General features: G+C 41.6%; 1 protein-coding gene across 1 annotated transcript in view; it reads left to right on the top strand.

Annotated features, from left to right (window-relative positions):
- The window catches only part of LOC133221846 (neural-cadherin-like), a 39945-nt gene that overhangs the window by 16232 nt on the left and 1195 nt on the right, over window positions 1–22518 (top strand). The window contains exons 13-31 of the mRNA XM_061371053.1: window positions 1181–1308; window positions 3032–3218; window positions 3381–3524; window positions 5297–5580; window positions 6556–8173; window positions 10028–10121; window positions 10905–11089; window positions 11690–11922; window positions 12929–13206; window positions 14243–14457; window positions 14735–14862; window positions 15686–15807; window positions 15980–16112; window positions 16212–16392; window positions 19028–19194; window positions 19480–19744; window positions 20488–20668; window positions 21113–21366; window positions 22274–22428. Coding sequence (XP_061227037.1) covers window positions 1181–1308; window positions 3032–3218; window positions 3381–3524; window positions 5297–5580; window positions 6556–8173; window positions 10028–10121; window positions 10905–11089; window positions 11690–11922; window positions 12929–13206; window positions 14243–14457; window positions 14735–14862; window positions 15686–15807; window positions 15980–16112; window positions 16212–16392; window positions 19028–19194; window positions 19480–19744; window positions 20488–20668; window positions 21113–21366; window positions 22274–22428 — 4952 coding nt within the window. The remainder of the gene's footprint in view (window positions 1–1180; window positions 1309–3031; window positions 3219–3380; window positions 3525–5296; window positions 5581–6555; window positions 8174–10027; window positions 10122–10904; window positions 11090–11689; window positions 11923–12928; window positions 13207–14242; window positions 14458–14734; window positions 14863–15685; window positions 15808–15979; window positions 16113–16211; window positions 16393–19027; window positions 19195–19479; window positions 19745–20487; window positions 20669–21112; window positions 21367–22273; window positions 22429–22518) is intronic.

Below are 22518 nucleotides of genomic sequence, written 5' to 3'. Positions count from 1 at the left end.
ATAGGTGAAGTCTCCAGGAAAGTCTCACTTACTGTCGTTGAAATGAGAGACTTAAGTGATAAATTCGAGTGGGGATCTAACTTCCCTACTTCACTTTATCACAGCGTTATCCTCTATTCCACAGTCCATCGATGCAAAACTGCTACAGGTTTGTAGAGCAAGAGTGTTTCAAGTCAGGGTCTGAGCCTCATCATGGATTATGGACCCTGCCCCAAAAGATTTTTCCTATGGTGCTGTTGCTGGTAGCAGAATTTGGTAGAAACTGATTGTGCTGGTTTTAATCTTTAAGAGAGAAATAACCACCAGAAAGTTTCATGCACAGAATTGTCCTTTATTTATGCACAAGCATACAAAAAAGGGAGTCTTTGATAGCATCTTGTTTTCCTTACCTTGCTCAGTGAATTTGCAGAAACTTAACTTTAATGAGACATATTCTCTTCTATAAAATATGAAAAACCAGCCTGGTCAAAAGAAGTTTTCACAATGATGCATGTAAGAGAGAAAGAAAATTGTGATTTACAGGAGCCCTCACCCACAACTTAAAAAATTACATATATTTAAGACACTGGTTGTGCAAATGGTTGTGTGTCAGAATCAATGGAGTTGTGTGGCAGTAGTAAAACTAGGTATGTACTTATGGGTTTGTAGAATGAGGTATTAAGAATTTTGTCTGCTCTTCACTGAGACAGATGGATCCAAGGAACTGTTATCACAGCTCCTCTGTTTTGGCATTGTGCCATGACACAGGAAAATGACTATCTTAAAATGTGGCTGTTAAACTGTGAAAAGTGCAAAAAGATGTAGGGGACTGCAGCATTTCTGAGTTGAGTCCTCTTACAAAGAACAACCTGGACTAAGTAGTCATGGGTTGAGCAGGAGGATGTGATCCCAGGGCAATTTAAATGGATCCTAGTCAGTGCTGCCATAGTCCTCCTGCCTGAACCTTGTCCTCACCTGTCCTACACAGCAATTTTAGGGAGAAAATGTGTCAGAATCTGGCCCTTCAAAGCATGTCTGTAAAATGCCTCCTGACAACTGCCATGAAAATGGGAAAACCCAAAGCAGAATTGCCTCTTACTATGAACCATGTGAGTTCTTTCTCCAAGCAAATTTACAACTGTGGGGAAAAAAGAAGTAGTATTCATTTTCTTACCATGATCCCTATCACCTCCTTTTGCAGATGTCAATGATAATGTTCCATTCTTCGTGTCTTCTAACTATGAGGTGTCTGTGCCAGAAGGAGCTGATGTTGGCACATCTGTGGTTCAGGTGTTAGCTAAAGACTTGGATTCTGGCCTACATGGAGAGGTTTGACCTTACATCCAATTCTCTTCTTCCCAATAGGTTTTGGTATTAGTGAGAGTATGCAGACAGCAGATGACAGGTGTAGTGATTTAAACCCAGCCAGACAGCTTGTTCACTCATCCCCCCCCCCCCCCCCCTTGCCCTCCCCCTACTCCTGGAGGGATGGAGAGGAGAATCAAAAAGAATGCAACTCCAACAGGTTGAGATAAGAACAGTTTAGTAACTAAGGTATAACACAAATACTACTGCTACCACCAATGATAATAATGATAAAGGAAATAACAAGGGAAGAGAATACAACACCTCAGCACCAGCCGACCGATAACTTGCCCCCCCAGCCTGACCAAGCACCGATCGATACCTCCTCCAACCCCGCAGTCTCCCTAGCCCTTCCAGGTAACTCCCCATTACATCCAAGGCATGACGTGCTGTGGTATGGAATATTTCTTTGGCTAGTTTGGGTCAGGTGTCCTGTCTCTGCTTCCTCCCGGCTTCCCCTCCTCCTTGGTAGAGCATGAGGCTCACAAAGTCCTTGACCAAACCAAAACCTCATTTTTATCAGCTCTGCTCCCAGACCAAAAGTCAAAACACAGCACTGCACCAGCTACCAAGAAGGGGAAAAATTACTGCTGCTGCTAAACCCAGGACAACAGGGTAATGAGCTACGAACACTTCATACAGCACTTGTCAAGTAGTTGTCTAGCATATGCCCAATGTATATAATATTGCTGTTCACAATCTTGTGATCCTGCATCATAGCATCTTATCTTAATCAGCAACCGTGACAAAGAACTGATGCACAATTCTCAGGGTTGCTCCCCTGACAAGACATGTCAGGAGGTGGTTGCAGGACATGCTTCCATATTCATGCCACTTCAGCATTTAAGTGACATTGATTATGGTCAGTTAAACACAGCCACTTAAATATGGTCAATTAATTAACATTTTATTTCACCATCACTGGTCAAATGGTTGGTAAAACCAACATTTGACCGTCACTGTCCTAATGACCCAACCCCAGGAAAAAGCGGTGTTATGAAGGAACCTGATCATTTTCTGTGCATTTTCCCGAGCCTTTCCCAAAAATCCTACTAACTTCTTTGTGGGGGAGCTCTGGCTAGTAGAGGTCTCCTGTCTGTAACTGTTATTTTGCAACTTCTGAAGAGCAACCTGTGTGGTAGAAGTGCCTGGTGGTGCTCTGGGCATAACTTCAGGGTAGGGGTGGAAATGTGTTTTTTTCAGAAGAGGAGGCCAGACCTTTGTTAAAGGCATAAATGTAGATAGCTTTCATCAGCTTTCATCAGTGGAGGTTTTCATTTTTCAGTCCTGTTGAACAGGACGCAAAGTGTTAGCCTGGGGTTTTTTTGAGATCAGAAGCACAGTGGGTTGCTAGAAGCTGAGGAGACACCAAGGAAGATGTTATTCCATACATTCTCTGCCCTTCGATTATTCATGATCTTTCTTAACTGCTCTTACTGGCCACTGTTGGAGATTAGATACTGCGGTTGATGGGCTTTGATATGACTAATACAGATGTTATTCTGCTTGAGAATTCTGGTTTTTATATCAAAATGGGCAAAAGACTTAGAAAAATTATGTCCAGATGAATGGTCTTTCCTCAGAGTTTTGCCGCAGACAGATGCAGAAGGCCACTGGGGAAAGTCACAGCACTTGGATATACAAATGAAAGCAGAAAACACAGCCACTCTAACTATTTCCTTTTTAGGTTCACTACTTAATACTGAAAGATGCTAGTGAGGATTACCAGTTCTTCAACATTGAGCCTGAGACAGGAATTATTTCCACCCATGCATCTTTTGACAGAGAGAAAAGAGCCTCTTACTTGATTGAAGTTCAGTCTCAGGACTCTTCAGAATCTGCTAGACCTGGTGCTCATGGACAGCCCAACACAGGTAAAAATAGCAAGGAAGTATACTTGGGTAAAAGATATCAGAGATTGGGGTCCTTAACTCTTCTAGACTTAGCGGGTATGTGAGCTGCCTGGAATACAGCAAGGTACTCCATCTCCGCCATTTCCGGTCTGCATATTCCTCTTGCATTTCCTGTTTCCTTAGACACAGCCTACATAAGGATTTTTGTCAGTGATGTGAATGACAATGCTCCAGCTTTTCCTCAGTCAGTGTATGAGGTCAGCATAGATGAGGACAGGGATGTCGGAAGTCCTGTCGTGACAGCAACAGCAGATGATGAAGATGAGGGTGAGTGGATCCTGCATGTCTTTCCAAGTCCTCCTAGTACTACTGTGTGTTGTGTTTAGGGCTACATCCTTCATGGGCAGACATATCTCTGCATCCAGGAGATGATCAAGCATTTCAAACATTTGTAAAAGTGAGGAAAGACGTTCTGGGCATATGGGAGATTTCCTTTTATTAGGTGCTCAGGTTCACAGGGCAAACTTAGAATCATAGAATCATAGAATGGTTTGGGTTGGAAAGAACCTTAAGATCATTGAGTTCCAACCCCCCTGTCATGGGCAGGGGCGTCTCACACTAAACCATGTCATGCAAATAAGTTAAGCTAACCTACAGTCTCTCTGAGACAGAAAAGAATCACCTGGAGCCACAACTGTGCCGTTAACTTACTCTTGAGCATTTGCTTGCTTTGTGCTGACTCCTGTGCTTCCCAGATCTCCCTGGGAGTCACTTTTACATACTGCTATTGCAAGAAACCCAAACCTGTGTGCTTTTTTGTGAGTTAGCGGTTGAATATGCTTGTGGAAGAATGTGACAACAGTGGAAGATGACATGGCCAGAAATTAAGGTAGGGAGAAGGGAGGAATAAGGCATGAGAAAAAACAAAAAGCCAGACCTTCTTTTTGAGCTCACATATCAGCTCTGATGGTGTGAAACAGCCCCTGCAGTGTGGTGAGACCAGATTGGCTGAGCCAGTCCAAGAGCATGCACCACTAGTCATTTCCTGTCTTTGCTTCTCCTGTGCCTTTTTTGCTCCTTTCATGAGCTGGTCCAGCTCAACCTGCTGGAGAAAAACCCATTAAAAAAAAGAAGGCAAGCTGATGCAGTGGTGACAGAGCCCAGATGAGCACCAGAGGAACATGTTGCTGGGAGCAGGTAGGAGTTGACCATTTCTTTCAGTGGCCTGTGCCTCTTGGTGTCTATGTTGGAGAAGAGGACATTTACAACTGGCTGCTGCACTTGAGCAAATTGGGAAAAGTGGCTAGCAAGTGATGCTCAAACTCATACTGCAGCCAAGCTCTTCCAAGCACTAATGCTGGGCACAGCCTTTTCACTTTCTTGCCGTCCATGTTGCTCTAGTCTTCTCATCCACAGCTGACTCACAACTTAAAATGCTGAACATTCTTTCTACTCCTAGCAGTTCATCTATTTCATTTGGGAAATTACTTTCTATCTTGAAATGCAATGTCATGTTTGTTTTTTTTTCTCTTTTCAAACATGTAAACGTGGGATATTGTTCCTAAAGATTTTGCTCCTAAAGATTTTGCAGCAATCAAACAACTGCTGTTATACAGGTGAAATGTTCTTCCAAGAAGAATTCTTGCTCAAAATAAGACTTATGTTATATTTTAGCACCATCCAGTGGTTAAAAAAATAAAGCTAAGGAATATTGGCATTTGAAATGAGAGGCTTAGGAAATATTGAGCAAAAATAGCTTCTAGTATTTTAATAGCATGTTATTTTATTATTGGCAAATGAATGCACACTAAATTGAAGACACACAATTCCTTCATTGTCAATAAAAAGGCTTATGTGACTGCAAATTATAATTCTAAATATAACTGCAGACCTAACACCCAACTTAGCATATACAAACCCTTCAAATTACATACATGGACCATTTTGTTTGTGTCTGTGTCTGTGTCTGTGTTTTATCTCCCACACACACTGTAACAGTCTGGGCAAGTATGGTTTCTCTTGCATCCATGTCCACTATGAACAGCTGGACTGAGTGTTCAGAGAGTGAACAGGCAGTGATCATTTGCTTTCTATTGTAGGTGCAAATGCCAAACTAAGGTATCAGATCACATCAGGAAATGTGAAAGGAGTTTTTGATGTGGAACCTGAGGTTGGAACTGTCTTCATTGCTCAGTCTCTGGATTATGAACAAGAACAACATTATGAGCTCCGGCTTGTAGCTTCTGATGGAAAATGGGAAAACCACACTCTTATCATCATCAATGTTGTCAATAAGAATGATGAAGCACCAGTCTTCACTCAGAATGAATACCAAGGCAGTGTCTTGGAGGAGCTCACAGATCTGCCTGTATTTGTTCTAAAGGTAAAGCAATAAGCACAAAGCAGGGCAAAACCTGACTTTTTGTTCAGCTCAATCCCATCCATTCATACAAACCCAAAAAGATAGTTTATTTAGGGTCACTGAGCCCTGGTATTAGGATTTAACTAGCAGCATTTTGTAAAGAAGACAATAAAGAAAGCCTGGTTGAATTTACATGGTATACCTGCTTCCTTGACCAGCATAAATAATGGTTGAACTGGACAATCTCAAAGGTCTTTTCCAACCTAAATGATTTTATGATTCTGAATGTTGAAAAATGTGATAGCTTTCCTCTGCAAAGCAGAGTCAGCATATTTGGAGTAACTATATGAGCATAGTGTGGTTATCACATGTACCTCATGCATTTAAGTCACAGACTTTTTGGCTACATTTATACTACCAAATAAATATTACCAGGGATTGTTCTCTGACTCAGACTTGATCATCTTCATTATTTTGATGTCAGAGCAGTCTCTGGCATTAGGACTGCTTTGTTGTCTCAGCTAGCAGCCTCCTAAACAATCCTTGGATGCAGATCAGGAGCTGGGAGTTCTCTTTGGCCTGTGCTGATAATAAGCTTGGCTGTAAGGCCACACTGTTTTTGCAGTTTTCTGTTCACTCAGAGAGAAACAGATGCTGTTTGCCTTTGTATTCCAGCACCAAAGAGTTTCACAAGAAACATTTGCACAGCAGATCAGTTATTACTTCCACTTGGTTCTTCTTGAACCTATCTTGTCTTTCCAAAATACACTAGGAAGTAGAATATATTAGTCTGTCTAAATGTCATTCTTTTTGTTTCTCCAGGCTATGCATGATGTTTATTGAAAGAGTACTTGACCTGAATGACTCAAACCAATAGATGTTTGCTGTTAAAATACATGCTCTTTATTTAGCCTGCACAATACCAACTGCCATCAATAAAACAGTATTTTCCTCTTTTCTTTTACATAAACACTTACCTGCTGTGGCTTGTTCCAGGTTTCTGCAACAGACCCTGACCAAGTGGCTGACCAAAATGCCATTAACTATTCCCTGCACGGACAGGGAGCCAGAACTGAATTCAGCATCAATGAGAACACAGGTGAGATCAGTGCAAATAGAAGGTTAGACCGTGAGAAGCGATCAACGTGGCGCTTTCTTGTCCTTGCAACGGATGAGAGCGGAGAGGGACTGACTGGGTTTGCAGATGTGATCATAGAAGTGAGGGATGTGAACGACAACGCACCCCTTTTCCTCTGTGTGGTGGATGGCTGTTTCGTGGGCCACATCCCTGAGGATTCTCCAGCAGACACTCCTGTCACAGAAATGACAGCAGTGGATCTTGATGACCCAAAGGCTGCTATGAATGCTGTGCTAACGTACAGCATCATTCAGAACATCCAAAATGAAATTAATCTGAACTTGTTCTCCATTGACTCAGTTAGTGGTACCATCTATACAGTGCTTGGGACACTAGATCGGGAGAAGGAAGACAAGTACCTCCTTGTGGTTGAGGCCAGAGATGGAGGAGGGCTCACTGGGACAGGCACCGCCACTATTTTGGTGACCGATGTAAATGATCATGCTCCAGTCTTCCTGCAAAGGATCTACACAGCATTTGTCTCTGAGAATGCAAGTATTAACACTGAGGTGGCAGTGGTGTCCGCTGTGGATAGAGATGAGGGAGAAAACGCCATGGTAACATTCAGCATCCTTGATGGGGACAATGATCGCAAGTTTTCCATAGAAACAGATGAAGTCAACAACCGTGGGTTTATCAGGCTACGAAAGCAGATTGACTTTGAGAAGCCCCATGAGAGGGTGTTCAATTTGACTGTGAAAGCAGAGGACATGGATTTCTTCAGCATCGCTCACTGTGTGATCTATGTGGAGGACTCCAATGACCATGCTCCTGTTTTCTACCCTCAGTTCTATGAAGTAGCTGCACTGGGAGAAGATGCACCAGTTGGCACCAAAGTTGTTCAGGTTTCTGCTGTTGACTTGGATTCTGGCCTGAATGGAAGGTTTTCTTTTCACTTACTAAACAAGTCTGATCCAGGTGGTCAGTTCTCTGTGGGTAATGATGGGTGGGTGATGGTTGCAGGACTGCTGGATCATGAGATGGTGAAACAGTACCAACTCATTGTCATTGCCACTGATATGGGGCAACCCCTTCTGACTGGCAGTGCCACTGTTTTAGTGACTCTACAGGACATAAATGACAATGGGCCAGAGTTTGAAGCTCATTATAATCCAGTGGTCTGGGAAAATACACCTGCTCCACAGGCTGTCCAAATGAACGAGACCTCTACATTGCTGTATGCTACAGACCGAGACACTGCTGCTAACGGAGCACCTTTCTCCTTTCACCTTCTCAGTGATTTCGATAGTCTGACTAACTTCAACTTGCAGGACTTCCACAATGGAAGTGCTTTGCTCACCGCGCTGTGTACCTTTGACAGGGAAGTGCAGAAGGTGTTCTACTTGCCCATCCTGATCACGGACAGTGGAATCCCGCCAATGAGCTCTACCAACACGCTGACCGTAAATATTGGGGACCAAAATGACCACCCACATTCTGCTGGCTACATGGAATGTCTCGTTTACAGCTACGATGGTAAATTTCTTCCTGATGCTTGCTTCCAAGTGTGATAGTAGGACCAAAGGAGCAGCTATGAGATGCACAAGACTCTGTCCTATTCCACATAAGCTAAGATCTTAGAGATGCTATTGAATTTTCCTTAGTGGGGGTGAAGGGGCGGTGGGGGGGGAGGGGGTGTTGGGTGTTGCACAGTACTGTGGGCCATTTGGTTTGTGGAAGAAACTGAGTCAACCTTGATGGAAGTGCATAGGTGGTTCCTATTCCATCCATGTTTATCAAATGAGTAATGGTTTCTGGTTTTCAGATGCAGTTTCAGATGCATTAACATTTCAGGGTGAAAAAAATAACAAAATTCATAATGTTGTCGACAAGTGTTGAGTCTGCTGAGAACTTTCTTTGTCCTCCTTAAACCTTTTTCCTCCTTCAGACTGCAAGTCAGTTTTAGTGAATACATGTAAGCTGAACTTGTGTGAACTGCCTGAGACATTCATGCAAGCCTTTTGCTGACAAATGCTGTTATGGGGGAATTTTCTGTGAATGTTCCTAAGCGTGAGAGAAGACCTCTTTCCCTTCTTGCTTTGGCAATTAGCTAGCAGTTCTCTTGTGATCCAGTGTCCCCACATAAGCACAACATGAAGGTAAATCACACAGGTAAAGAGTTTGGGATGCTTGCAGCCATGTAGGCTCAGGCATTCCTTCTTCTACTCTGCTGCGTATCTTGTGGTTCAATAGCACATGAAATAGATTGTCTATTGTGGGAACACTATAAACTATTTCTGTGTAGATGCTGTTGACATTTATTTGTACTGAAAAGTTGTTCTGCCTGTTGTGTGCTCACTCTCAAGTTCAGCTTATGGTAAAGTTGAATTCAAGTCTGGTTGCTATTTGCTGAGTAACTCTGCTTGTAGCCTGAGTACTGGGTCTTTTCTTTAAGCTTAAACTAATTACCTCTTTAAAGATTAAACTCATCTGTACTGTTAATTTCTGGGAGGGACTATTCAAGTCTTCAGATATTTGGTTATTTCAAATCCGAAGGAGAGACTGTATGTTACATTTATACAATGTGGGAGTCAAGGGCATCCTGAACTGCTTCCTACAAAATATCCAGTGAACGTTGCCGCAGTTGCCAGAGGGGTACAGGTTTCTCTCCTTTTTGCACAAAGTCCCTCAGTTGTCAGGGTATGCTGTTCCTTTTCACAAGGTGAAGTCCTGTATTTTTTCTCATCTTTGTGATCCTTGATTCTTTACTCAGTAGATCTGTGAATTCAGATACCTGTGGGCCTTTCCTTCAGAAACAGCTTTTGTAAAACAGAAAAAAACTAATTTGCAAGCCTTACTGAGAGAATGCAAAACTAGCAGAATGCATGCTGCTTTTCATTTCATCCCAAAGTCTCACGATCTACCAAAACCAGGCCTAGTTACTGTAGTTTGGACGTCCTCTCTATCTTGCTGTCATTCCCTCCAAATTGCTATTGTTTTTTGCCCTTTAGAACCCAGTCAGTATTTTGGTTGTTTATCCTGCCAAACCCCAATTCCTCTCTAAACCACCCTGTAAAATGCTGCAGTCAAAATAGAGAAAATTAGTAATTCCAAATACCTCTTTCATCTTTCCTCAAAGGTGGCTTTTCCTTTTCCCTTTCCACTGCTTTTCATTGCAGTCACCAATTGAATTAAATCTATGTAGCCACACAGGAAATATACAATAAGTGACATACCATATGGTATTTGAAAACTGATGCGCATCTTCTCTCGGGAACTCTCACAACTATTTTTTGTAGACTTGAGACAAACCAGTAAAAGTTGAATGGCCAACCTGTTTGTGTATTCATGAGAGGTCTGATTGTCCACTTACATGCTGTGTTGTTTTAGGTATCCTTCCCACAACTGTACTGGGCCAGGTCAGTGCCCCTGATGAAGATGATTGGGATCACAAAATCTACCAATTTGAAGGGAAAACATCAAGGTATTTGGAGAGAAAAATGGGGTTTGGGTGAAATGTATGGAAAACTTGTCCACACACAGAACTATAAATAGTATTTAAAGCACCTTCTTTTGAAAAGAAGTGTGCAAAAGCATTTTGTTGGTTAGAAGCTTGTGTGTAGCTCTACCAAAGTCCTTCTGAGTATGAGACTGCAGTAAATAATGCTGCATGCCAAACTCATCCACTTCCCATTTCCTGATGGCCTAGAACACCATTATAAATCCCTGCTCACAGTCATACCCATAATCAGTATCAGAAGGACACTACAGAAAAATTACCCACTAACTTCCATTCTCCTTCATCCAAGCTCCTGAAGAGCTGGTGTTTTCATGCCGCCATTGGTTTTAAGACCTTATTTGTATTGGCTGTATTTATACCAAAGTGTTTGGATTATGACCAGGGTTGAGATGTACATGTGCCATTCTAAGGTTTCGACAGAGGTGTCACTCTCAGTGGGTGTATCTAAACTATGAGTTTGCACTGTTTGCAAAGTTATGGCTGTATTAGCCTGAGTCTCCTCACACGGTTAATATGGCATAGAATTAGGAAGAAACTTTCTGGATATACTGGTGAAGAGTCATTAGCAGCCAACAGAATGCAATGTAAAATGTTCTGATTTGCTCTGTCCCTTCATGAGGGAACACATCTGCTTTCTCTGATAGCTTTCCGAAAATGAAGTGGATCAGAAAAAACGTCAGTAATGATAATTACTACTTGGCTTTTGAACTTCTTTCAGCTTGTTCCATGGCTTAACTCTTATTACAGGTACTTTATCCTCAATGATAACTCAGGTTTGCTGACTATTAAAGAAGGAACCCCACCAGGAACATACAACATAAGAGTCAGAGTCATTGACGGAGTCTGGCCAGATGTTGTCTCAACTGTAAAAGTTGTAGTGAAGGAAATCAAGGATGATGCCCTCCATAATGCTGGTTCTATAAGAATAAAAGGTAAGCAATATGAAATAAGTTAGGATCATAATACTGGTTTGAAAATGCATCTTTGTTTGCATGGTCCTCTGAAATAATACTGGTTTGAAAATGCATCTTTGTTTGCATGGTCCTCTGAAATTGCATGTGAAGAATCATCTATGGAGAAAAAAGACAGCAAGAAATGCTTGTCAGAGAGACAAGCAAAACAGAGATGAAAGATTTCTACACCAGCCTTTTAACAAAACAGCAATTTGTATATCAGAAAAAAATCTTTATTTGGACAAATGTCTGCCTGAAATTTCCCAAATTGTTTCAACCTCTGTGCAAAAGTAAAGTCTTCTTAAACATTTTTTTGATTTAAAAGAATAATAAAAGAAAGGAAATCAGTAAGAGTCGAAAAGCTTCAGAAGAACCCAGAGCAAACCCCAAACAAAAAAAGCTTCAAACCCTGAACAGAAAGCAGAATGGAAAATTTCAGAGTCTAAAACTGAAAATACTCCTGAATTTGTAGTTAAGTCTGTTTCTGCAACCTAAATCTTTATTCTGTGGTCCTCCTCTCTTTTACTACTACAACAGCTGCGAGATATATGTTTGTCAGGCTTTTAACTTCTATTACAGATATCACTCCAGAGGAGTTCATATCCCAGTCCTCTGAAAAACAGAGTAAATACTACCAGATGAAGAAGCTCCTTGCAGAAATTATATCAGTCCAACTGGAAAACATTCACATTTTCAGTGTATTAAATAGCCCAAGTCAAACCCCAGGGGTTGATGTTTGGTTTGCAGTTTATGGTCCACCTTATTACAAAGCAGAAAAGCTTAATGGCAATGTAGCAGCCTCCAGAGCATGGGTAAGTATTGATGCTGCATATGAAACCACAGCACCTTCTCATTGTGTCTATTCAGATAATATCCATTGCCTAGTGCGTAGTTAGAATGACTGAGGGGGTAGCGTCTGAGAAAAATGGATAGTTTTAATCAGTAAAGCCAAATAGTCCTTTAGCACTTATATTAGAAGTTTTAAATGTGACTATTTTAAAAGCCAGCCTATAAATACAAATTAAGTCACCCAAACATAATGAGCTTTTAGGAATGTTAACATATTTTTCCTATTGAGAAGACGGTAAAACTCTGTATGAAGTATATATTTGGCTGTTGCATTTCTACACAGTGTTCTAATGTTTCAGTTTTTAGTCCCTTACACAGGAATGTTCTGCAGCTGAAACTCACAGACCAGTCAAAAGTTCCAACTTTCTGAGTGAAGAGAGCAAAGCAGTAAAATTACCAGTCTCCCGAGTGGTTTCTCCAGTGTAAAACCAGGGTGGAAATGTGCATTGACAATTTAATGAAGTTCCTGTCCCTCTTGCAAAAACCATATTGATAAGAGTTAAATAACTCACTTTGTTGGAAATGTGTCTGTTGGTAAACAGAGGCTGAAATACGAGCTATGTTTAGGAGCAGTGCTGCATTACAAATTCACTCTTGCCAGAAAAGGTATTTCTTCATTGGCCATTGCCTGTCCACCCTTCCCAGTAAATCTAAACTAAAAATACAGTTCAGATGCTATGTAAACAATCCACCAGAAACACCAGTGGTTAATGTCTATCAGCTTTGGAGAAATATGATATTTTTGTCTTCTAAGTGCTTGCTCAAGCTATAATTGACTTTTACCAAGGCTTTGTCCCTAACAGATGCCAGGGTGAACTGCCTTTGTCTGGATATGGTGAAGTAGATGTTGGAAGAACAGCAGAGCAACAAGTTTTGAAAATAAATAAGGCTTGGTATTTTCATTGCTATCATCTGTGAATTTGCTTTCTGTGGAAAAGTCACATGAATGCAACTGATTGTTCTCCACAGCTGGAAAACATCCTGGACATAAATATCACCCAGATTAGCATTGATGAATGTGTGACTGAGAACTGCACTCATAGCAGCGGATGCATCAGCAAGCTTGAATGGAGTCATGTGCCAACAATAACCACAGCTGGAGGCATTTCACTGGTGTCTGTGACAGTCCTGAGTCATGCCCTGTGTGGCTGTGCAGCTCGGGAGAGCCCTCATCTCTCCTGCTCCTCATACCAGAAAAACCCTTGTCTCAATGGTGGCACTTGTGTGGATACTGATTTGGGATACAGGTTGGTAAAGCTATGTCTGGTGTGCAAACAAAATGCTTCCAGTTCAGCTGTAAGGAGGATAACTGGAATCTTGAGGAGTCATCACTCCATATCTTCTCACTGTGGCATATCCGAGTTTTGTTATACTTCATGTGTGAGTCTTGCAAACAAACCTCTATTTTCAGGTAGATGCCCAGGTTTGTCAATCTCTGGGAAAACTCTGGGAAGCAGAAACTCCCTGTTCTCCTACCCATTTCTGTCACTCCTTTGGTTTCTCCCTCACAGGTTTTGTTATTGTCATGCTGTGATTACTGTTTTCTACAGAATCCCCAGCATATTAAGAACCCCAACCACCTATTTTTTGATCCTGTAAAGGAAATAAACCAGCAAGTAGCTTGCAATAAGAGTGGAAATGTTAAGATCTATGACCATCCCAACTCTTCTCACTTTTTCTGGACATTAGCTTCTCACAGCTTTCCTGGGGAGATTCCAGTTGGACAATTTTTCACAATGAGAACAATCAGCCATTAGAATAATCTCCCCAGGGAGGTGGTGGATTCCTCAATATTGGACACTTTTAACATTCAGCTGGGCAGGGTGCTGGGCCATCTTGTCTAGACCGTGCTTTTGCCAAGAAAGGTTGGATGAGACAATCCTTGAGGTCCCTTCCAACCTGGTGTTCTGTGATTCCTCTGATTTCCCTGTAAACTTTATGAAGTCTTTAAACAAGCTGATAACTAAGCTTAGTTAAAAGTGTGTTTCTTTTTAATTCTTTTATGAAGAGATTAGAGGTTTTCATGTGTTATGTAATGGGTCTGACATTTGTTCACAGAATATACTTGCACAGACATATTAACATCTAGAACTAAAGCTAAATTGTGTTTGTAAAATAGGTCAATAGGGAACCCTTTTTGATGTGAGTTTTGCTTGTGCTTAACCCATGCTATGGTCTAAGCAACATGGGCTCCTGTGTTTAAAGTGGAGTCTCTTATTGTGGGAAGAGCCTTTCATGACTTCTGCTTGGATGGAGGATTTTTGCTTTTATTTTTCTTAATAGATGCAAATGTTCTGCAAATTTCCATGGACCAGACTGCCAGCAGACAAAACACAGTTTCAGAGGCCATGGTTATGCCTGGTTCCCTCCTCTTAAGCCTTGCTTTGAGAGCCGCATCTCCTTAGAGTTTATCACCGAAGTTGCTGATGGCCTTCTGTTGTACCATGGACCAGTGGCACGAGGGCAGCCTGGAGAACGGGAAGATTTCCTTGCTTTAGGTTAGCACCTTAGAGAGTATTTGTTCTTTGTGCTTGTGTAAAGGTGAGATTCTACTTACAGTTGATAGGGTTTTTTTTAAGTAAGGTTCAGTAATTTACTCATGGAGAATAAGGAGAATGCCGAATAACTTTTCCTGTGTGTCACTGTGCTGGAAGTTGGACTTCTTAAGCTGTATAAAGAACTCCTCCAAATAAAATCTAACAGCAACAGTTGTTTCAACAGAGTTGGAGTAGGAACATGGTTAGTGCATACCCAATAAGAGTCTTTCCTTTGCAGAGCTTTCTGGTGGTGTCCCATCGCTGACTGTGAGCCACAGCTCTGGTGAGCTTTTCCTGCAGCTGTCACCAAAAGTTAATGTTGCGGATCGCAGCTGGCACAATATTAATATTATAAATGATGGAAAGGCAAGTGTAAATATGGGCAATCCTTTGGAAGCGGGAACCTAGTTATTCCTTTCAAATCCTTTCTCCCTTCTGTAGAGTTCTTCTATCAACTAGTCTTTCACCACTTCTGCAATAGCAAGGATTGAAACCTGTCAGCTCAGATGTCCCCTTAAGTCTTGAAGCAGTGAAGCAGAACAAGGTCTAGAGAATATGATACGATTTTGAAATTGGCCATGCTAATCTCTTTGTTTAATGAGCCTATGTATCTCACTTCAGAGCTGTGACAATCCAGGGGTTGGTTAAATGTTTCCTGAATTGATCGGGTGAAATAGCCTTAATTTCTCTGAGCAGGAAATCCTGCCCCACTAAGTGACTTTCGACATGCAGCACGAAAGAGACAGATACACTTTTGTCTAGGGAGAACATCTTGCTGATATAACACTGGTGAAGCTAGGCTCCCTTTTTTCGTCTCCTGCATAAGACAAGCTGGGGGGGCATGTCAGGATCTGGGCTGGGGAGCCTGGCAGACCACCTACTCTTCTAGATTGTCTCTCTGAGTTCTAATCTGACAGAAAAGTGCAAGAAAACCCCATCTTGCCTCTACTGTGTGCGTGATTTGGCATGATCCTAGCAGAGTCAGGTCTTTCTTTTGTATGGCTCCTTAGTTATACACCATGCGCAATAGCATTCCAGATTAGTATATGGAAGTGTTCTACTACCTTCATGAAGTTTCCTGCACCATCATTGCTAGTTACTATTCCCTCATGCTAAGTGAAAGAAAATGTGTAATTAAAATGTATGCACGTCTTTGGATGCAGTTGTTTTAAATGATGTTTTTCTCTAGAAAGTGAAGCTGATTCTTGACCACTGCACAAATGTCTCCATTAGAGACAATGTTGTTAAGAAGATCTTCCGAATGGATCTTTCTGCCTGTGAAGCCTCTGGAGAGATTGTGGGATCTCAAAGGTAAAAAAACCCAACCAAACAAAAAAACCAAACAAAACCTCCCCCCAAAAAAACAACAAGAAGAACTGGAAACATAATTACTCAAAAAAGCTGAGGAAAAAGCAGGGAGGAATCAGCCAAGTTGCTGAACTTTGCATGCCACTGGTTCCTTCTTTCCTTCCTTTCCCTTCAGCATGGGTAGGCTCTTCAGTGGCCACCAGGCCCTGCAATTGGGTGGAGTTAAGAAGACTTTGCCTTACCACAGTTTACAAAGGCACTTCAGAGGGTTTGTTGGCTGCATACGCAACGTCATTGTCGACAGTAAGGTAGGGCTACTAAGACCAGTCTTGGTAGTTAACTGTAGTCAACTGTCTTGCTGTTAACTGTAGACACCTGATGTGATGATACTGTTTGTCCTTTTCCAGGTCTATGACTTAGAGCACCCTGCAGAGTCCTCAAACAGCACTCCCGGCTGTGTCCTCACAGATGAAATGTGTCAGAGTGGTGGGACAGCCTCCTGTGGGGCCCACGGCAGGTGTGTTGGTGGCTGGGATTTCTTTCGCTGTGACTGTTTCCCAGGATATGCTGGACCAGCATGTGAAAAAGGTACTGCAAGTTCTAGGAAGAAATTCATGGTGAGGATCAGTGGGAACAGCAGCAAACATACTGCTTTAAAATTTGCCATGACTTTGAATTGAGTAGTGTAATAAGATCATGCAGTACTCTGGGAATGACTTAGATCTGCAGCAATATAAGGATCCTTCTAATTCTTGCTGAATAAAGTTAATGTTCCAGATGGGGGTCTTGTTGATACCTGCTTTACATTGCAGGAGAGGCAAGTGGTCAAATGGGTTGTCTTGTCCTTTTCATCACAGCATTTTATCTCCCAGTAATGAAAGATGAGACATGCTGCATTGTACCTTCTTCCTCTGACCATACTGATCACAAAATGTAGCTAATGAACATGGTATTGTTTGCCAGCTTGCAGTGGTTATCTGACTGATGAGGTTGCCAGCTCGGTATGTTCCCTCCGTGAAACCTGAGGGCGTAACCCTCAAATTTCCCTCAGACCCAATTTTCCATCTATAAAATTCTGATAATTGCATTTGTGTCTGTCACTGGAATGAATTGAAGGTTGTGCAATGCCTCTAGACCACAGCAGCGGGTGCATGTGGGGACATAATATCAGGCTGGCTTCAGCAAACGTGTTACCCTGTAAAAAGCAGCATGAAGTATGTATCAGAGAACAAAAGCATGAAAGGATGGATAATTAAAACCTAAGAAACACAGTAAGAAAGTGCAGAATCTTAGCAGAATTCCAAACTTATTATTCCAAACAATAAATTCTTTAAGTCCTTCTTTAACATGGCTCACACACGGGCATGTTCAGGTAGAGGGGGAGCACACCTGAAGCTGGCTCTGTCCTCCCTATGTTAATACCTTCAGCACCCATTTCTGAAGCACAAATCGGAAGTGAGTTACAGGCATTTACTGGGACTTAACCTGCCCTGTATCTGCCTTCTCTCTCTAGGTACAAGATACAAATTATGAGGTTAATCTAAAAGTCTATAATAAGCACCGGTTTCCTGTAACTTTGGGGGCTTTGTGTAGCGCTGGAAGAGAATTAGTGCCTCAGTCCTGTGGTTTGAATGAGCTACAGGTGAGGATGAGCATCGGTGAGCAGCTGGAAAGGAGCACATGCAAGATAGCATTGAATCGGTGTGTTGTAATTAACACACAGGACTGGTGGTATATTACACATATTTCTTCATCTCAATGCGCTCACTTTTCCTTTTTGTGTATGGAACAATAATACCATATGCAGGCAGCCAGACCCTCTATTTTCTTCTCCATCTGCCACACAAGACTTAAAAAATTACTCAGCAGAAGCTCTCTCTGTTCAACAGGGTGGACAGAGAATTGTAATAGACATGTTCTAGGCCTGAAGCATTTATTGTTTAAAGCATTTATGATAACCACATAAGTGGTTAATACAGCTCAGTTATTCGTATTAACATATCGCAGACAGATGATACTGGTTTATAAACATCTGCCTAGATTTAGGTTTTACTCTGTTTTGTATTATCTTGGGATGCTGGCTCACAAGCCCAAGTGCTGTTTTGGCTCTTACCCCACACCACTGTGGGACAAACCAAGTGCTCAGAAAGTAATTACTCAAAATCCCCATATCCTAGTGTAATAGGAAAACTAAGATTGTTTCCAGCTCCTTCTAATATATTGGGCTGCAAAATGCTGGTGTTCAGCTGGTGCTTTATGAATGGCAGAGCCATGCTCACAGCAAGGAGCAGACAACTGGGGACAGTGTCCCAAGAAAACCTCCTGCTCATCAGCTAGAGTTTGTAGCTGCAGACATAGTGAACAAGAAAGAAGAGTGGGTTAAGAAGAATACTAGGAGGGTTAAGAAGAATACTAGAATACTAACTAGAATACCAGTGGGTTAAGAAGAATACTAGGAGGAGAATAAGCTAGAGGAGAGAAGAAAGCACGCTTCAAGAAAGAAAAGAGAGAAGAAGCAGTGAGGGGAAAAAAAGAGTGCAGAAATTAAGTCTCTTGATCATTTCATATTTTATGTGCTGGGAACCAGATTAAATGCTTCAGGATGAGCTCGGCACTCTTTGGATTTCTACTTGTGTGACCTCAGATTAGCTGTTGATGTGGCAGTGTTCTTCCCGTCTAGTAACTAACTTGGATTATGTCTATATTTGGTAAGAATAAACTTATTTTCTCAACAAAGCTGTGCTCAGAACAAGCAGATCTAGGATTGTTGTCAGGTAGTGAGACTGAAATGGGTGCCTGCTGCGTAGAGCACCAGGGTCTTGGTGGTTTAGTGGTTTTTGATTTCCACAGAAGTGTGCAGTGCAACTTGATCAAACTCTGCTGGGTGACTCTCATATGGATTCCCCAGATTAACAGGAAAGTAATTAATTTCGGTGCATTTTCCCTAGTTAAAACATAAAATACTGACATGATTCTCTTTGTGACACGCAGAATGTTAGAGACAGTATCTATTTGTCCTTTTCCTGCCTAAATTCTGTATCTGTTTTGTTCTTTTTGTCTTAGAAGTGTGAGGGGTGTTTTCCATGATGCTTCATTACTTTGCCAAGTTTCTCAAGAATTAAAACTCTCTCATTCAGAACTAGCTGATGCTCAAGCAGTAGAGATATGAGGGAGCAGTAATTTCTGAGATTTTTCACTCTGTTTTTATATGCGTTGTGCTTAGCTCTTCCCGAATGGGCTTTTGGAAGGGAGAGTTGGATCCATTATGAGCCAAGAAACATCCTCAGCACTCACAGCACTCAGATCCAGATGATGGTGCGTACCCGTATCTCCCACAGCACCCTTCTCAGCTTGGCTTCTGCAAGTGGGAATGAATACATCCGACTGGAGGTGAGCAGTCCAAAAGTCACCTGGAAAGACTTAGAGGTAGACATCGGTAGGGAGAAAACTGATTAAAGGGTTCACGTGAGTTGTAAGAGTGGCCTGTAAATGAAAGCGTTGGTAATTCCTGGACCTACAGTTTTCTTGTAGTAATTTATATCTGGGAATAAAGCACTTAAAAACAAGAGTGCTGTTTTCATTTTAAAACCTCAGGTTCATTTCTCTAGGCAGGACTGTGTAATAACATTTAGAAGCGCATTTCTGTTTCTAAAGGTCTTTATCATCTTCCTCTAGGTGGTTGAGGGTTTCTTTAACGTTAACGTCAGTTTAGGGGACAAGAATCACTCTCTGAGGATGAGGACATTACGTATAAACAATGGCCAGTGGGTTCTTCTGACCATGGAGCGCTACAATAATGAATTTACCCTGCGTGTTAACAGTGGTGGAGGAGATCAAGAAGTGACCTCTGTCTTGGGTACGAATAGATGGTTTGAGATGGAGTGGGCAAGCATTGTCCTAGGAAACCGCCTTCCCAATCATTCAGAGAGCAATTTCCAAGGTAAGTGATATGATGGGTTCCTAAAATGAAGGAATTAAAGCCTTAAAGAGGCATCTTTGAGTGTATTGGAGAGTCTGAAACCCAAGTAAGAATTCCCATGGAGGCTACTATGCCCCTCTTCAACTAGGGAACTCACAGCAAATATTCAACTCTCTATTTGCCATTGTATCTGGTCCTAGTGAAGGTATTCTGCAGATATTAAAAAATAGCACTTCAGATTTTTATTTCCCATACCAAAGGCTCCAAGCAGGGAAATCATGTGATCTTTACTCTCTTTTTGCCTCAAAAGGGTTTAAGGAACAGACACACCACCTCCTGGTAGGAGAAGAAGGATTTGCAAGGCAATTCATTTCATGTAGTGGGGTGCTGGGACTTTGAGACTGTGGCTCAAGAAGACAGTTTTCCCATTCTGTTTCTTCTCATTAAGCCCCACTTTTACGATTGTATCTTAAATCTATACTAATTTAGCAAAGCTGTTCTGGTTCATAGCACAGCTCTGCTAATTCATTGCATTGGTACAACCAAGCTGTTCTGGAGGAGTATTGTTGATCTGTAGATTGGCCAGAGCACACAAGCACATATCCTGTAGCTCTTCTTCCAAAATAGAACAGATAAGTAGTATAAGGATCTCTTAAAAAAATGTTTTACATTTTGTACAATGCTTTCAGGTCTCCTATATCTGTGTTGAGGGCTAAGCTTGAGGTGGGGAAGTTGCTAACTCAACATATTTCTCTTTGATGCAGGTTGTATGCGTGATGTCCAGCTGAATGGTCAGCCACTGCTCGTGGAAGGCAAAAGCACACAGTTTGGCTTAATTCTAAGGCGGCAAGGTGTCACGATGGGATGCCATTCCAGTGCCTGCAGCAGCCAGCCCTGTTACAGCCCTTTCCTTTGTGTAGACCTGTGGAGAAAATATGAATGCCGGTACGTTAAGCCTTTGTTTTTATCCAGGGGTAGCTGGGAAGTTCTTTCCCTCCACCTTGGTTCAGGCAACTTGCCTCTTAGCAGTAAAACTCCCTGCTGCTGCTGGCCAGAGAGGGGAGTCCCAAGGAGAAATCATTCTCTCCATCTCATCTCCCATCACGAACCAAACTTGCCTTTTCCTGCAAGTATGACATGGAACCTACTACTCCATTTTTATCATGTTGAGAAGATCACATGCCAGTAAGAAAGAGAAATGTTCGTGTTTCTACTAGCTCACTATGTTAGACTTTATATATAGTTCATACTCTAAATGTATATTTTTGCTTTGCTTGAAAAGACTTTAATTATTTGCTTTAAAGAAATCATAACAAGCTTTGCTCAACACAGCATACAACTCCAGGTGCTTTGCTTGCCTAAAAGATACCTTCTGCTTTTGTCGTTCAGGTGTCCAGCTGGGAAAGTAGAAATAACAGACAACCTTACAGGGCTCAGACACTGTACCTCATCACCCTGTGGATACTGGACCTGTAGGAATGGGGGTACCTGTGTAGCTCAATCCCAAGACAAGATTATCTGCCAGTGCCCCGAAGGTTACAAGGGACGATGGTGTGAACTTAGCCAGGTGAAGGCTGGAAGACCCATGGGACTCAGCTCTGGCTCTATTCTGGCAATCAGCATGTGCCTCCTTGTCTTCCTAGGTAGGAAAGCAAGTACCTTTTTTATTTCTTTTAAATCTTGTACCTTGCTCCACTGAATCAAATCTGCTTTACCCTTCAATGTTGTGATCAGCGTTTCACTTTTAATGGAGATCACCAATTGATAGTTTATTTGCGAATACTAAAGACAGGTATCAGCACATGGAGTTTACTTGCTTTGGAGCCAGTTCAAGCAAATTTAGGACTTCTCCCCTCACAATAACCTTTTCAACCGTTCTTAAGTCAGAGCTTTCTATCTATGTGTGCAAATCTATGTGCAGCCATATCCACCTGAAACTTCCACCTGCCCTGAGCCCTTACATTTGTAATAGGTAGGGGCTTACAGCTAGTATCTGCTATTCACACATTAGGAAAGAAAGATCTTGCTCTATAAAGTTTATAATCTTAACAGGGAAGCCTCATTAAGAATGTAGGGCAGAAAGAGATTTTCACAGTGTGTCCAGTTTCAGGTGCACTTTGGCTGAAAAGTTAGTAACATGGTAAAACTATTTTCATATTGCTAAACTGCATACACAGAATAGTAAAGACTCCATGATTATATTACACTTGTAACCTTCATTAAAACAGTGTTTTACTTACTTTGGGTATCTTATTTACTCAGGATTGGTGAAAGGCCAGAGACTGGCCAAAATGCCTTCTATTTAAATGGATTCCTTTAGGTAAGTAAAATACCCTTTTAATGAAGTTTATAATGTAATATACATAGATGATTCTTTATATTCTTGAATATAAGTTGTTTGTATATTAACAATTATGCATTTCTTACCTTGTAATTTGGTTGTCAAACTAAGAGTTGATTTAGTATCTCTGGAGTCATATAACTACTTGTTAATTGTGCATTGTACTTTGTCAAATGACATATAACAAATATGTCATTTATATCTTGCAGCACTCTTGGTCTCCTACACAGTGTGGAGTCAGTGGGGAAGTTCAGGGTTTCGGAAAGGAGGAATTTACCACATTCCTGAAGAGCGTGAAAGCTGGGAGGATGTTAGAGAAAATGTTTTCAATTATAATGAAGAAGGCGGTGGAGAACGTGACCAGGTATGATGCAGCTTCAATCCAGTCTTTGCAAGTGTAACCTCTCCTCACCTTCATTTACCAGACCTTTTATTTAACTTATTGTCCTCATCC

The sequence above is a fragment of the Neopsephotus bourkii genome, unplaced genomic scaffold (assembly GCF_033783945.1).
Source record: "Neopsephotus bourkii isolate Nb327-2 ecotype Australia unplaced genomic scaffold, CSIRO-AGI_Nbou_v1 NB_1558, whole genome shotgun sequence".
Classification (NCBI taxonomy): domain Eukaryota; kingdom Metazoa; phylum Chordata; class Aves; order Psittaciformes; family Psittacidae; genus Neopsephotus; species Neopsephotus bourkii.
Note: the sequence above shows the minus strand (reverse complement) of the source record. Positions and strands in the feature narration are given on the sequence as shown.